Source organism: Saccostrea echinata, unplaced genomic scaffold, assembly GCF_033153115.1.
Source record: "Saccostrea echinata isolate AGI-Se365-2 ecotype Australia unplaced genomic scaffold, CSIRO_AGI_Sech_v1 ptg000009l, whole genome shotgun sequence".
Classification (NCBI taxonomy): Eukaryota; Metazoa; Mollusca; class Bivalvia; order Ostreida; family Ostreidae; genus Saccostrea; species Saccostrea echinata.
In genome coordinates, this window is record NW_026889758.1 from 53,910,386 (window position 1) to 53,927,903 (window position 17,518).

Sequence of the window (17,518 nt, forward strand, 5' to 3'; positions counted from 1 at the left end):
GGCATCAGTGTTTCACAAACACCGTGACATCTTGTTTATTTTTGTTAAAAGGAGAGAAAGTAATATATGCAATGATGAAGTTCATGCAACTAAAACTAATTTTATTCTGAACAATGTGTTGACCAAAACTTAATTTAAATTATTTTTCAAAATATATTTAACGAAAATTCTCATATTTTCTGATCAGTGATCTTTTAATTCTTTCCTTGGACATAGCGATTTTAGAACTGTATCATTTCTGTGTTAAATTTGAACCTTAGCAGAGTCTAAATTTAATAGACAAAAAATATTTTTACTCCTCCCTCCCCCAACAAATCGGTATTGCAAAATGTTCAAGTCCAGTTTATTCACCCAAACCAAAATATTGGTACATGGGGTACATTAATAACATATAGACATAATATAAAAACTGGACATAGGTACATATACAAAACAAAAAAAAAGTTAGAAGATTGGAAAAAAAAAATAAATTCCCTTCCTTATCCAGAAAATTACTTGACAAGCAACAAAAAAAAAAAAAAGAAAAAAACTAAAAAGAAAAAATGAAAAAAAAAACCCCTAAAATCCATTTCCCAAACGTGATGGTGATGGTGAGGTCCACGTTTTCTGGGGGTTGGGGGGGGGGGGCAAAGTCAGTTTTTATTTGTTTCAGTATATACTTTTAAAACATCTGCAAATTCCAGGGGGTCCGGACTCCCCCCACCCCCCACCCCACCCTAGATCCGCGCATGGACAGACAGCATCATAAATTTTTATATAAACATATACATAGTTTTTTTCAGCATTTTTTCCATTTTGAGTTGACATTAGTTCCATGAATTTAATAACATTGCAAAATGTCACATGTTTTATGAAAAAAAATCCAGTTGAACCAATTAAGCCACTTAAAGAAGCTCTTTATACACAGAACTGAAGATCCTGTTATATTGTCACTTGTACGAATATCCGGTAGCTGAAAATACAAAATGTACAAACCTGTCAGTCCATTCGTTATTATTACGAAATTTTGCACTTACATGTAAGCCAAGTCAGGGAAAATTTATTTATAGTCGGCAATTATATACAATATAACAGATAAACAGATAAACATGAGCTATGATAGCTCTTTAACCGACTTTACTACTGCCTGTTTTGGTGATAAAATATAATGACATGTATGCAAAATGTATTTATTTCAATGCTAAATGTAACAATAATAATTTTTAAAATCCGTGTATAAATGTGTGCAATCTGTCTTAACCTATTACAGATATCGGTGAAATTGAATTAATATCGGAAAATGATTTTAATGGTTTGTAATTTAACAAAACTTTAAAAATTAAATAAATCGTGACTATCATGCATTTTTATGTACTCTATCACCCAAGGTCAATTCTTATTTTGAAAAAGTATAATAGCTGTACTTTTGCTTCCCTCAGTTTTGATTCCAAACAATTGCAATGTTTTGAAACTCGCCCTTGAAAGGTAATCAAAAAAAAGTTAGTTTGTACTTTCACAAACATTGTATGATACAGTTTAGGGAAGATTTGTGGAGTTCATACATCACTGTAATCTAAACCTTAAAACGCATATATATATATATATATATATATATATATATATATATATATATATATATATATATATATATATATATATATATATATATATACCCAGTCAGCTAAATCAGGTTTAAAATGGGTGAGAAGAGAGGAACTACTTTTCTTTTTTCTTTCTTTTTTTTTTTTTTACAGTTTTGACGCTTTACAACACGAGCAGACACGGAGGGAGGCAGCCACCCCTCCACTTTTTACCGAACTTACACTTTAATTGATATGCAGTATGAAAATATTCATTGAAGGCCACCCCCCCCCCCCCACTTTTTGTTGCAGTAGATTCAGATCCTCCCATATTAATGAATTCAAAAAATTCTCACTGACCCCCCCCCCCTCAGCTCCCCTTTTTTAAATAAGATTTTCGACTTTGTAATATTTTTCCTATTTTTCTTCAAAGATTTTTCAGGTAAGTAGTCAATTTCCGGATGCCCCCTGTGAAAAACGAGTTAATTGTTTTATATTTTCCATATTTGGCTGAAATGATTGTTTGATCTTGAAAGTATATGACATACGCATACTCAGTTACTTTTGATTGCCTTATAATTGATTGTATTATGGTTTGATCTTATAACTGTAGATTCCTTATTTGACGCGAGTACTTAATATCGCGAAATGGCCCTTAAACGTCAAATCGCGAGAACAATAATTCGCGAATTGATGGTTGATCAACTGATTTTACATGGATTTCAGCCCCATAAAAATAAAAGCGAGTAATTTTATTTCGCGAGAGATGCTTCTCGCGAAATTACGCGATAATTAATTCCTTGTGTATATTTAGGAATCTACAGTTTTGATTGTCTTATGATTTGATGTCATTATTGATTGTCTTATTGTTTTGATGTCATCATTGATTACACTATGATCGTTATTAGTGGTTGTCTTATGATTTGATGTCATTGATTACATTATGAATGTTATTGGTGATTGTCTTATGATTTGATGTCATTGATTACATTATGAATGTTATTGGTGATTGTCTTATGATTTGATGTCATTGATTACATTATGAATGTTATTGGTGATTGTCTTATGATTTGATGTCATTATTGATTGTCTTATTGTTTTGATTTTATTGTTGATTACATTATGATCGTTATTAGTGATTGTCTTATGATTTGATTTTCTTGTTGATTGTCTTATTATTTTGATGTTTTTGATTGCTTTTTTATTTGATGTAAAGCCTACAAAGAAAATCACGAAATATTTGCAAGATTTGGTGGCCTAGGAGCATAAACAATAGGAGGCTTTAGATACGTACCAACAAAGTGATATTACATTGTATTTACTGCATACAAGTCAATAATTGTATATTATGTGTAACAAATTGCAGTTTATAGATTGAACCTTCATCTCAGCTGACACCATTTGTCAAAAGTCAATCAGTGACGTTTACACTGTGGGTGGAGTTTTGATCTAAAGTTAACTTTTATATCGGTAAAAGAACATTTAAAACATATCATTTCGTAAGTATCCAAGATTCTGGTTTCCCGAGATCAAATCCTTATATCCGAGGGGAAGCCAAACGAAATAGGATTAATTATATGATCAAGATTATATCCCATGGGTTGGACGTATATCTTTCGACTTTCCTTCAAGAAATAAATCTGATCTCGGGGAACCGGAATCTGGTGTACTTTAACTAAAAAAATATTTTAATCCATTCATTGATTCAAAAAATTAGAACAGGAAAATGAGATATACTGCACTTTGGTGATAAAATGTAATTGCATGTATGTTAAATGTATTATTCCATTGCTAAATATAATATTTAAAAAAATCTGTCGATAGATGCGAGCAGTCAATTGAGATGGATTTCTGTATAATCGCGAAGGATGTGCAGTCTGTCTTTATCCTCTTATTTAAAACGTTTGCAATTTCCCCTAACACAGAACTAGGATGTTACAGGGACATTTCAACAGGATAAATTTTGTGTATTAATACATGTACCTCTTGACATTTAGCGCATTGACTCTTAGCAAATATTGCTTCAATCTTAATGTTTAAAATAGTGATTTTCAAAAGTTACGGAATGTGAACAATAAAATCTGAGGCTGATGTGGTATGGTTTAATATTTTATTTTCAGGTAATTAATTGTTTCAGAGGTCGATTTTCCTCAAATCAGAAGATATGACTTTAAATCGCAGAGACAATCTAACAACTGGGAATATATACCCAGTCAACGGAGAAGTTAGGTAAGCATTTACTTAAAAGAACTTTGAATATTTCAAACATGGGTAATGATAAACGCACCTTCGTTTAAACATTATCATAGATAACTTTTTAATACACTAACGTGAATTTATATCACAGGGACTATTGGACGTCTAGGAATTTATACCCAATAAACGGAGATATCAGGTTAGTTAATACTCCTATTGTAGCATTGATAAAAAGCAGTCCCGTAGAACGCGGGTGGGGGGGGGGGGCAGGGGATCGCCCCCTTTTCTTCTGGGTATAGTTTTTGCTATAGTAAATTTTCCTTGAGATGCTGGTTGCCACACACACACCCACTCACTTTCTGATGTTGTAAAGTCGAGCACAGTCAAATTTCAGGATTTAGACAGTAAATTTATAGCTTTTATTTTTTGCTTTTCAGATAATTTTTGGAATCCCCCCCCCCCCCACTTTTGGTCAGTATAGTTTTTTTTTTGCTTGACAGATTTTTTTTTTGGGAAGTTCCCCCCCCCCCCCCACTTTTGAAACCGTTGCTACGGGCCTGCAAAGCATTACAATAATTTGAATAACACAAACTTCATGTACTTACAAGTCCATTAACCGTTTATAAGTAATCTTCTGTACACCATTCCTGTTTTTACGTAAATTTTGCCCCCCCCCCTCCCCCGCACAGATTATAAATTCCTTAGGATTATAAACGATATTCTATTTTTTTCTACTGATTTCAGTCAGTCTTTGTAATATTTTGTAACGTAGGTAGTCGAAATTTCCCAAAGTCTTTCCGTGTTCGTGCGAATATTTCACAAATTACAGAGCATTCATTGAATGAGGGTATTCCACAAAAAAAAAAAAAAAAAAAAAAAAAAAAAAAAAGATCCTAAAATACGAAAATAAGTATAAGGTAGAATATCTTTTTAACATAGTGATTTTTCGGTTTTCGGCGTAATGTTAAGCAATCCACAACATTCCGATCAAGGGTTATATTTTTTATTAAGTAGTGTAAAATTTCCATATTCGTAAATAAAAGAACAACATTTATTTACAACGATAAATATCACATATCGAACATACCCGGGTGATTGTCTGTTCCAAAATTGATTAAACACAGTATCCTTACTTGGTTACATAAAATAATTGATTACATTTTCAACAGTGAAATACAGTGATTTATTTATTGAATAAAAGTGATATTCTCTCATATAGTGTAAAAGGATACCAAAATGATATTCTGTCACAGTGTGAAGGGATATATCAAAGTAAAGAATAATTTCTGGCCCATGATAAGATAGAGAAAGTAACTAAACCATCTTGATATAGACTTAAACTGCCAATTTCTTCCCAAATATGTTGCTAAAATTAATTTTACAATGTTTTCAATGCTATGACTTTTCAACTGCTCAACTATGACGTCACAGTCTAATGACACTGTGTTAAGAAAAGACCGAGGCAAAGGGAAAATCAAAGAAAATGTAATAAACAGAAAATTCAATGTTTTGTAGTTGGATATGGAATTTATTTCACTCGTGACACAGGATTTTTGGATATTTTCACTCGTACTTCGCACTCGTGAAAATATCCAAAAATCCCGTCCCACTAGTGAAATAAATTCCATATCCAACTACAAATCATTGAATATCATCTATATCCATCACCAGTGTCCCACAGTGTTTTCCTCAGTGCATGTATTATTAGGATCTTCTTCAATTTTTACATGTAAGAGGAGTTTAAGTTTCTTAATTCTAAATATATTGAAGGATTTGTGAATCAATTTTTTAAATTAAATCAACCTGTTGTTTTTCCATATAAATCCCTCTAACAGCATTATGAAATACTGTTGAACTTCGGTATCTCGAACACGGACATCTCGATTACCATGGATATGTCGAAGTGACTAGGAAGTCCATATCACGTATTTCTTAAGTATTTTACCCTCGATATCTCGAACCCTCGGATATCTCAAAGTTAACCTGAACATTTTGAATTATACTTCCCTTAATTGTCAGAATAAAGTGACATATTACAAATGTACAAAAACAAATAGAGCCTATTTTGCGTTTATGGGTTGAAGTGTCATCCACTAATGATATAAAATTTTGTTCATTTATATGTTATAATTAAAGAATTACATGTATATAAATTTATCATGAATTGATGCAAAGTCATCTACAATCTTATGATCTGTTACATCATCAGTATATCTGGTTGTACAATAATGTATCTAATACATCTTTGCAAGCCAAGGGTTTCCGAACCGAACTTGAGTCTAGACAAGGGTTTCCGATCCGATCTCTAGAAAGAGTAGAGTTCGGATCGGAAACTCTTGGTTTGTGAAGACGCAAACACGTCTAAATCGTATTACAGTGTACTTAATCACAAGAATTAATGTATTAATAAATGACCAAATAATTTTGTTTCAAGTGCAAATTATGTTTCATTCATTTTTTTTTTTTTTAGCAAATATGATATGTTATATCGATATTTATAACTAGATGTCAGAAAAAATGAAATTCGATGTGTCCAACAGTTTGTACAGAATAAATAAACTCACAACAAAGAAATATATTCTGCAATTAATGTGAATAAAAGTATTGTGCTGTCTAAATAAAACTGGCACAGATGCATCCTGTATTTCCCGTTCAATATTGGAAAACTGTATTCATTTGCATGATTATGATAATCAATTCAGGTCGATTTGGAAAGATATGCAGCTAGTTTGAAACTGTATTCATTTGCATTATTATAATAAAATAATAAATTCATGTTGATTTGTGCAGATATGCAGCTAGTTTGAAAACGAAATGTCTTTAATTTTAGAGTGAGAGTAATTTAAAACCTTGAGAAATGTTCTATTTCAGTACAGATTTTTTTTTAAACAGGAACTATGCTAGGTACAGGTTTATCTATAAAAAGTTCACAAGTCTTAGTTTTACTGAAATATTGCTTTGTATAAATTTTCAGTCTGAAGTTAAAAAATGTTTACATGACAGTAAGTATATATATAGACACTGCTGTCCGAACTTGTCTCTAGACAAGGGTTTCCGATCCGATCTCTAGAAAGAGCTGAGTTCGGATCGGAACTTCTTGGTTTGTGAAGACGCAAACACCTCTAAATCGTATTACAGTGTATTTAATCACGAGGATTAATGTAGGCCATGTGCTCGCTGTCCAGTTGTATGTCGTATTATATGTATATTTAACGTAAGAAAATTCCGCTTAAATTTAATTTTTTATTCTATAATTAATATATGAAACGTGAAGGTAACGAATATTAATCAGGCTCAAAAGTCCAATTAAACAATACAAATTGTGAGCTGAGAAAACACGGACCTCTGTAAACTTCAGAAATCGGTTCAGGTGCCACGAAGGAGTAAGCATCCCCAGTCGACCTGTCAAAGTCATACTTTACCTATGATATATAATACAGTGTTTCTCAATTCACGACAGAAATAAATAAATAAATAAATTTTAAAGAAAATAATAAATGAATAAACAAAGGGGAAAAAAAGAAAATTCATCTAAAATAAATTTTGATTTCGTATCAGAATTGCTCTTTGAAATAATATTTCACGACTCTTAACTATAGTTCACTTGTAACCTGGTATTTTAAGTTAGGTTTGTTCGTAAAACAGTTAATTGACTTTAGTTTACCGCTTTAACTACAGTCAACAAATGACTAAATAATCTTGTTTCAAGTGCAAATTATCTTTCAGCGAATTTGATATGTTATATCGATATTTATATAAGATGTGAAAATTATATTTTACAATCCTTTAGAAAAATAAATATACCAATTTTCCAAACATACAGAATTTCAGTTAGGATTTCAGGGCAAAGCCTCGGTGAATTTAAGTGTAATCTAAAAATACATGCATTACGATTAGCTTCCATAGGCGAAGTCACAGGGGGCGCAGACCCTCCTTATCACTATTACACCCTCACAGATATTGGTATCACTACTCAAAATATCTCACCATCTTTTTTTTTGGCTTTGCAAGTTTATTTGCTTGTGATATTCTTATAATTTTGAGTCCCTTTACTTATATTTCTTGCATTTGAGCCCCACTACTTTTCAGTAAATTTCATAAACTAAGTAAAACTGTGTATAAAATTAAAAAAAAAAAAACATTGGAATGTGTGTCATTTTAGGAATATTTCATCTTAATTATGATATCTTAAAAATTTACAAATCTAACTAAACTGCTTTCTGATATACATGTTCAGAACTAGCTGCAGAATATTGTATCTCTCTGGAAAAAATTGGTTGATTGACCAGAGAGCTACACATAAAAAATGTGCACTAGTTTTATATTTATTTTTCTATTTTCCTAAAGTAGTCTGTCGAAGTATTTTTATCAAAATTTTTTAAAAACATTTACTACGATGACAAATCTTTATTGTTGAAATTTCTCGTTTTATTGATTGCTTGAAATCAAGCAGAGTCCACTTGACACTGCTTAAATTGCAGGACTACCTATAATCTCGTATTTATGTAGATATGATTTATCTATTTCAGTGTATTTTGAATACAAATTTTAATATCACGATAGATTTCCCTTTATATTAATACATTTTAGCCTCAAAGGTGTGGATGTATCCCCCTCGACAACGTCCCTTAATTTCTCCTCTAAAATACTGGAGTGAGTAATTCGTCATTATTTCATTAGTGTTTTGAATTTCTTGTTTACATCGGCAAATCAGCAGAAAAAAAAACAGCTTCAGACAATACGTGATATGCTTAGCTTCCTTTTAAAGGGCGAAGGATAAACAGGATCTCCTAAAAATGTTCGTGATCATTTTAAATTAGATTAAATTATCTAAGGGGAAAAAGTGACAGTTTCATATATTTTTATGCAGTTTATTAATAATGAAAATAATTTGCATCACTCAAATTTCTTTTTATGTAGGTAATTTGTTTTTTAGCTAACTTCGGAATATTTGCAAATCTGTTGATTCTTAAAGATCAAGAAGAAAGATATCGAGGATGTATATTATACTTCTTCACAAACGAGAAGTTTGGTCATGCAAATCCATGAAAATTGTAAATGCAAATCACATCTTAATGACAAGCGGATACACGTAACTTGCCAAGTGAAATTAAAAAAAAAACCTGATGAAAGTTTTTGAATATAGTTTGATAATTGTTACTATTTTTTTTGGGGGGGGGGGTCACCTGAGCCCTTGTGACTTAACGCTTATGGAAGATAATTTTACATTTAAAATCTCTAAAGAGGGGGCTTTAATTGTCCCCTGGACCCCCACCAGGCTTCGCTTTGGACATACCGAGTCTAATATATCCCCGTAAAAGAAATTCTTTGATCCTCCCTTGGTATGTATTACATTACGAAAGTAATGTAATTTTTTTTATACTTGATACACAAATCACTCGATTTGACCCTATTTTCTCCCAAACTTATGATCCTATTTAATCACCATATTGGTATAATGGATTCTTGACCTTCTAGGCCAAAAGTCTTTAATTATGTTAAGCTCAAATACATTTTAAAAGTATTTCTGAAATGTTAAAAAGATAGTTTATGGCTCATGGTTGATTTTAATAATGATAGGCATTTAAAAAAATATTAAGATATACCTAGCATCATTCTCATAAATTATGGAGACTCTTTAAGACCCATTTTAGATTACGAAAATTTATGTCAGTGTATGTAATATACACATGTACATTGTGGCACACATATGTTAGTTTCATCTATGTTGACAAGTTAAATCTAAATACCGTTTCGTTTGGACAGGATTCAAAAGATTTATTCTTTCCCCACAGGGAACCTCCAAGTTATTTTTACATTATGGAGGCTGTTGAACACAGTAGTAAAAATACACGCATGTGCATCATACCGGAATAGAGCCCTATCTTATATAACAAGTTAAAATTTAATACATGTGTGCAAGGCTTAAAACTGGATATTTATTCAAGTGATATTGTAAATTCTTAAACTGTTGTGGTTTGAATTTTATATAAACACACTTGGACGTCGTAACATTTCATTTCAATATGCCATTATAACAAGAAAGAGGTGGAACAACGTGTTTTTTGTTTACGTGTTCCTTTGGTGAATAATCTTGGACAGCGTCTGACAAACTAAAATTAGGTAAGAGTATCTGTGTTTGGTCTTTTTCACGATTATTTTTTTACTAACTGTATTTAATTGTAAAGCTATCCGTACAACACATTGCACGTGTGATAAGATTAGCCGATGTTTTATTGATTATTGACACTGTTAGTGGACAATATAACCAGAAAGAAGGCAGACGGACGCTAAATGACCTTAACTTTTACAATGAATGTCCAGTATTGTTATAATGTACAATACAATTGCTTATTTTCCGTTTAAATCACAAGGTTCTACTGATTCATGTAATGGGGCACAATGAGGGGATAAAAGCTTGTTAAATTTGACCACCAAACCTCCTTTTTCCCTAAATAAAAAATTTGAAAAGTGTTTATTTAAGTTCACGCACTTCATTATTTAAAAAATACAAAGACTGTATAATAATTACATGAATTGGAAACATGAATTTCAATATTGTTTAAATTTTTAATGTGTGCTTGTGTGAGAATACAGGAATATATTACATTTTTTCCAGCAAGAAAATTATAGAATGGATGAGGCACATAAATTGAAGTTTTGTTTTGTTTTTTGGGACATTTTTTTTTAAAATATTATTTATAGTCACGTGAAGTAAATATAAACATCAGATTGCACGTGTCATGAAGCGGTCAAATTCATCCATGCGTTGCGACCTTGACAAGAAAATACCTTTTTTCTGTCTCACAATAATTTGATATATGCTATATCGATATCTATATTAGATGTCACAAAAATGAAATTCGATGTGTCCAACAAGTTATACAGAATAAATAAACCCACAACAAAGAAATATATATTGCAATTAATGTGCATAAAATTATTATGCTGTCTAAATAAAACTGGCACTGATGTATCCTGTATTTCCCATTCAATATTGGAAAAATCCATTCATTAACATTATTATGATAATCAATTCAGGTCGATTTGGAAAGACATGCTTCTAGTTTGAAAATGTATTCGTTTGCATTATTATAATAACCAATTCATGTTGATTTGGGAAACTAGTTTGAAAACGAAATGTCTTTAATTTTAGAGTGAGAGTAATTTAAAATCTTAAGACATGTTCTATTTCAATACGGATGTTTTTACAACAGGAACAATGCTAGGTACAGGATTATGTACAATAAATTCACATGTCTTAGTTTTACTGAGATATAGTCGTGTATAAATTTTCAGTCTGAAGTTAAAAAAAATGTTTACACGACAGTAAGTATACTTAATGACACTGCTGTCAGTGTCTCGTGGATCTGATCTGGGCCATGGTATTTCATTTATGATAGTTCAGTACAAAACACATGTTGAAATTTTGCATAAGGCATATCAGTATAACAGTTATCAACGAAACTCTGATTTGCACGAAAAATGAATCAAAATGAAGTCTGTCAAACTGCTTATTGAATAAATTTTAAATCAAATGCATGCAATTTTTTATTATAAGTAGACAACCCTATAGATAGCCTCATGTGCGGAATTTTTTCGTTGGAGTCTGCAAAACTGTCGGACCATTGCTTTTGCAGTTGAAACAACTCAAGTCCTTTTTTTATTGTTTTATTATGATTCAATCAATTAATAAATAGCAAACAACAAATCAATCAGTTTATTACCCTAATAATCAATGTACATGTATACTTATAAATTGATTAGCATCACTTAAATTTTAGGTATTATACATTATTTCAAAATAAGTTATTACTTGCACACATTAGCTTTTTTTTTATTTAATTCTTACTCAGTATATCGTTAGACAATTACTAAGTTTAATTTTTCTAATAAATGTTTGCTTACAATTTGGAACTAAATGCATGTTCACTTTCATATTATATATTGCAAATGAAAAGGATATTCTCTAATTTTTTGCTTTCGTGATCTTCTGTATTCGTTCAAAAGGTAACATTGTTCTTTATTGAATTTCAGAAATAGATGTACATCCATGACCATACTTAAAAGCAATTTTTGCTATATGCTTGTATCTTGAAAAGGAGATTTCTCTAAAAGGACACTTTTTTTCCTTCATGTTTTTGGACATCCATAAATTTATTTTCTTTTATCATTTAGCTTTCACATTATGTCAAAAAATAATTCGTGCCCTTTCATGTTAAATATGCTCATGGTTTGCAGACAAGGAGCTTCTCTGATGGTTGTTTGCATGTCAAAGAATTCTTTAACAAAGGTCAAATACCGGTCAACATGAACACTAACTCTGTACACATTAATTTCCTTGTTTTCTAACGTTCGTATTTTTTACAAGCCAGACCTTCAACCTGTTAACAATTTGTATTCCGCTGTAATTTAATTGTCATATGTCTTCTGTTCATTCTGTATTATTATTTTAAGGTTGAATAATTCTTAGTTCTCTGATCATCCTCGCAAGCCAGGGGTCCTGAGTCAATACGTTGCCGGAACGTCTTGACTCAGGACCCCTGGCTTGCGAGGATGTTCTCTGATTAGCTGACATCCAACATTGAAGAAAATATACATGTACTACATTATGTACACCTGCACGTAACCTTCCAGGTAAACATAAGAATTTATTTTTCTACATTGGACTAAAACTAGATTATAAACTTCCAAATTAATACATATAGTTTTAAAAAATAATTTAACTTGCACCCGACTTCCACTCAGTTGACATAATATTCAGGTACATAGAATCAAAGGGGAGGGGGGCTGCCCCCTCCAAACACCCTTTTTCTGAAAGTAAATTTTTACCATATTAATTCAGTATGAAAATGTTCAGTGAAAGGCTGGTTGCCCCACCCACCCCGTAATGGACCCTAACCATCCCACACCAAAATAAAGTTTGGAGTTTGGAGAATTCTCCCTTTTGGGACAAGTCAAAGATTTTTTCAGTAAGTTGTATTTTTATGCCCCCGTATCGAAGATTCGGGGGCATATAGTTTTTGCCCTGTCCGTCGGTCTGTTTGTCTGTTTATCTGTCTGTTCGTCCGCAAAAACTTTAACATTGCTCATAACTTTTAATTGGTTGGAGCTATGGCTCTCGTATTTCACATGTGTATTCCTTGTGACAAGACCTTTCTTTGGGTACCATCATATTTAAACTTTTGACCTTGACCTTGGAGTTTGACCCAGTTTTACAAAATTTTACCCAACTTTAACATTGGCCATAACTTTTGAACAGTTGGTGCTAGGGCTTTGATACTTCACAAGTGTAATCCTTGTGACAAGACCTTTCTTTGGATACCAATAACTTTGACTCTTTGACCTTGACCTAGGAGTTTGACCTACATTTCAAAAACTTTAACCTTGGCCATAACTTTTGAACGGTTGGTGCAGGGACCTATATACTAGTATAGTATATAAGTCCCTGGTTGGTGCTAGGGCTTTCATATTTCACATGTGTATTTCTTGTGAGAAGGCCTTTCATTGGGCACCATTAATTTTGACCATTTGACCTTGACCTTGATGTTTGACTTACCTTTGAATTTGATTTACCTTTTACATATCTTTTAAATGGTTGCTGCTAGGGCTTCCATATTTCACAGGTATATTCCTCGGGACAAGAACTTACTTTGGGTACCAACATATTTGATTTGCATTTGAGAAAGTTTAACCTTCGCTATAAGTTGCCATACGGGGGCATCAGTGTTTCACAAACACATATTGTTTCCCTTATAATGCCCTTCTCTCACTTTCAAAATTGACCCTACGTGCCTGGCATTTACTTTTTATGCCCCTGTATCGAAGATTCGGGGGTATATAGTTTTTGCCCTGTCTGTCTGTCTGTCCGCAAAACTTTAACATTGCTCATAACTTTTGATTGGTTGGAGCTATGGCTTTCATATTTCACATGTGTATTCCTTGTGACAAGACCTTTCTTTGGCTACCATCATAATTGACCTTTTGACCTTGGAGTTTGACCTAGTTTTACAAAATTTTACCCAACTTTAACATTGGCCATAACTTTTGAACAGTTGGTGCTAGGGCTTTCATACTTCACATATGTAGTCCTTGTGACAAGACCTTCATTTGGATACCAATAACTTTGACCCTTTGACCTTGACCTAGGAGTTTGACCTACTTTCGAAAAAACTTTAATCTTGGCCATAACTTTTGCACCATTGGTACTAAGGCTTTCATACTTCACATGTGTAATCCTTGCGACAAGACCTTCCTTCGGATACCAACAACTTTATCCTTTGACCTTACACTTTGACCTACTTTCGAAAAAACTTTAATCTTGGCCATAACTTTTGAAAAGTTGGTGCTAGGGCTTTCATATTTAACATGTTTTTCCTTGTGACAAGACCTTCCTTTGGATACCAACAATTGTAATCCATTGACCTTGACTTGAAGTTTGACCTACTTTTGAAAAACTTTGACCTTGGTCATAACTTTTGAATGATTGGTGCTTCAGCTTTCATATTTCACCTGTATATTTCTTGCGAAAAGGCCTTTCCTTAGGCACCATTAATTTTGACCATTTGACCTTGGCCTTGATGTTTGACTTACTTTTGAAAAAACTATAACCTTTTCAATGTATATTCAATGGTTGCTGCTAGGGCTTTCATATTTTCACAGGTATATTCCTCGAGACAAGACCTTACTTTGGGTACCAACATATTTTTTTATTCACTGTCACCGGGTAGTTAAAATTTACAATATGATAATTGTGTGACAAAACTGCAACTGTTGGCGTTCCGATATTACTGCCTCTGCAAATATTTCTTGGTTTTAAACTAACAGTATACAAGGACCATTAAGTTAGCAATAGGCACTTGATTTCTCAATTTATTTTAATACCTTTTATGTTTTAGTAAACATACCCCCCTATATGATGGTATATATATGTATTTTCTTTTAATTAAAATAATATTTTTTTCAAAAAAAGCCTCAAGGTCCAATCTCTAAATTTCTTGTTACAAATGAAAAGCAATATTTCTCAAGCAATTGATATGCAAAATGGTTTTTCTTTTACTTCAAAGAATAAAGGTATATTAAAGTGGGGGAGGTGGGGGAAAGCACTATGAAATATATCAGTATAAGATAGAAAATATATTTCATCAATTCTTATCCCAGAAGTATAATATGAAAAATAGTATTATTATAGTATTATAAAGCAGTTTCAAGATTATTGTTAATTATATGAATATTCTTCACATCTCATTGTCACAAAAATTTATTGCTATGAAACCTGAAAACCTTTCAGACTTCCCTTATGTAAAATACAATTACTTAATTCTATGAAGAAAATATTTTGTTTTGTAGGAATGATGTGAATTTCCCGTCTTCCACATATGCAAAAATTAAAAAAGATATCCAATGTAGTCTCAAGTATTTCAATTTCCATTTTCTTGTGACATACGTCATCGGATCTATATCTATATTAATACAAAAACTCCATGGAATACAAATCATTGAATAGAATCTATATCAAGGATGCCATTAAATTTATCATAACAATTTAAGAATGCATTTAACTTTTCTTTAAGAACCAAATGATCATCTTTTTTGTAGAATACGTTACAGTGATTTTATGTAATAAGTAGTTTCCAGGGACTGTTAGCCATTAATACTTTCAACCATTTTTTTTTCATTGCCCCCTCGAAACACCTTTTTTCTGAATGAAAAAAGTCTTTTCGTGGTCAAGTTAGAAAAAAGTGGACCCTTTTTTTCCATTGCCATTGGTAAAACTTTACTGAACTTGGGAGTAAAGATTCAGTTTCAAAATATTTAATCAACAACATATCTAGACCTTGGAGTACGAAAATGTTGACAGAAACAGGGAGAAATGACAAAGAGCCAGTTTTAGAAAATTTACAGATTTACAATTCGGTCAAAATTATGACAGAGAAATATATGTGCCCTAAAGGAATAACAGTTTTTAAGTATTCTCTGTAGTGCAGAAGACAAAATATGTACTATGTATCCATTTGGGATTTGTTATCTAAAAAATATTTTTTAGTTTCTTCAACCCTTTTAGTTCTTTTAAGTAGTTAAACTCGTAGATTGAAGCCAGATTGATCTATATGGTTTTAACCCTTTTCTTCCATAAAAATATTTAAAAATAAAGAGATGGTTTTCAATATTATTTTAATAATAATAATAATATCTTGTTAGAGTTGTCATGATCTAATGTATTTACATAAACCCACCAGGGTAAATTCAAAAATTAGAACATTATACAATTATTGATGCTTTTGACGTCAATACGATGATTTAGCCACATGGATAGAACAATCGAGGTAATTATTGCACCTCGAAGGTGGCAATAATTGTTTTATTATATGATTCAAAGATTAAATGATACAAACTCGTTAAGCAATCCATGCCATCTTACTTGTATACATTTTCTGAAGTCCTAGTTTAAACGCAATGGTTTAAAACAAACAAAACCAGATTATTAATTTGGAATTTTTTAATCTATTTTAGGTGCAATGCAGAAATAAGATGTGTTTGTGAAACACTTATGCCCCCGTATGGTAACTTATAGCAAAGGTTAAACTTTCTCAAAGGCAAATCAAATATGTTGGTACCCAAAGTAAGGTCTTGTAACGAGGAATACACCTGTGAAATATGAAAGCCCTAGCAGCAATCATTGAATAGATATGGAAAAGGTTAAAGTTTTTTTCAAAAGTATGTCAAACATCAAGGTCAAATGGTCAAAATTAATGGTGCCCAAGGAAAGGCCTTCTCCTAATACACAGGTGAAATATGAAAGCCGAAGCACCATTCTTTCAAAAGTTTTGACCAAGGTTAAAGTTTTCAAAAGTAGGTCAAACTCCAAGGTCAAGGTCAATGGATTACAATTATTGGTATCCAAAGGAAGGTCTTGTCACAAGGAATAGACATGTTAAATATGAAAGCCCTAGTACCAACTGTTCAAAGGTTCTGTCTAAGGTCAAAGTTTTCCAAAAGTAGGTCAAACTCCAAGATCAAGGTCAAAGGGTCAAATTGTTGGTATCCAAAAGAAGGTCTTGTCAAAAGAATTACACATATGAAGTATGAAAGCCCTAGCACCAACCGTTCAAAAGTTATGGCCAAGGATAAAGTTTGATAAAATTTTGCCAAACTGGGTCAAACACCAAGGTCTAGGTCAAAAGGTCAAATATGATGGTACTCAAAGAAAGGTCTTGTCACAAGGAATACACATGTGAAATATGAAAGCCATAGCTCCAACCAATCAAAAGTTATGGGCAAGGTTAAAGTTTTTGCGGACAAACAGACAGACAGACGGACGGACAGGGCAAAAACTATATATCCCGAATCTTCGATAAGGGTGCATTATTATGACAGCTGTAAATTTTATTTTCAGAAATTTCAAAATTTACAACATAACACGTTGTCCTTATCTTGGCTACCGCTGAGTCCGACTTGGCTGGGTATTAAGTTTTTGTTTGTACGTTGTTTAACGTCCCTCTCGAGAATTTTTCACTCATATGGAGACGCCACCACTTGTCGGTGGAGAGCTGCAAATTTTGTCCTATACTCGGCACTTACGGCCATTGAGCAGTGAGGGATCTTTTTCGTGCCAGCACCTACTGCGACACGGGACCTCGGTTTATACGGTCTCATCCGAAGGACCGGTCTCCATGTCCCACAGTGAGATTCGAACCCGCGACGTAAGGATCAACTCCTTATTTCGCGACTCTAGAGCAGACGCTCTAACCACTGCGCCACGC

At 32.4% G+C, this 17,518-nt stretch overlaps 1 protein-coding gene across 2 annotated transcripts in view; it reads left to right on the forward strand.

Annotated features, from left to right (window-relative positions):
* Nucleotides 1-3,687: 3,687 nt before the first annotated feature.
* LOC133183119 (solute carrier family 23 member 1-like) overlaps nucleotides 3,688-17,518 on the forward strand; it is a 36,816-nt gene continuing 22,985 nt past the window's right edge. The window contains exon 1 of one of the 2 annotated variants that reach the window (XM_061318079.1): nucleotides 3,688-3,788. In XM_061318079.1, coding sequence (XP_061174063.1) covers nucleotides 3,724-3,788 — 65 coding nt within the window. In that variant the 5' untranslated portion in view covers nucleotides 3,688-3,723. Of the gene's footprint in view, nucleotides 3,789-9,683; nucleotides 9,879-17,518 lie in introns of those variants that run through there. The other variant, XM_061318081.1, reaches the window with a different exon arrangement.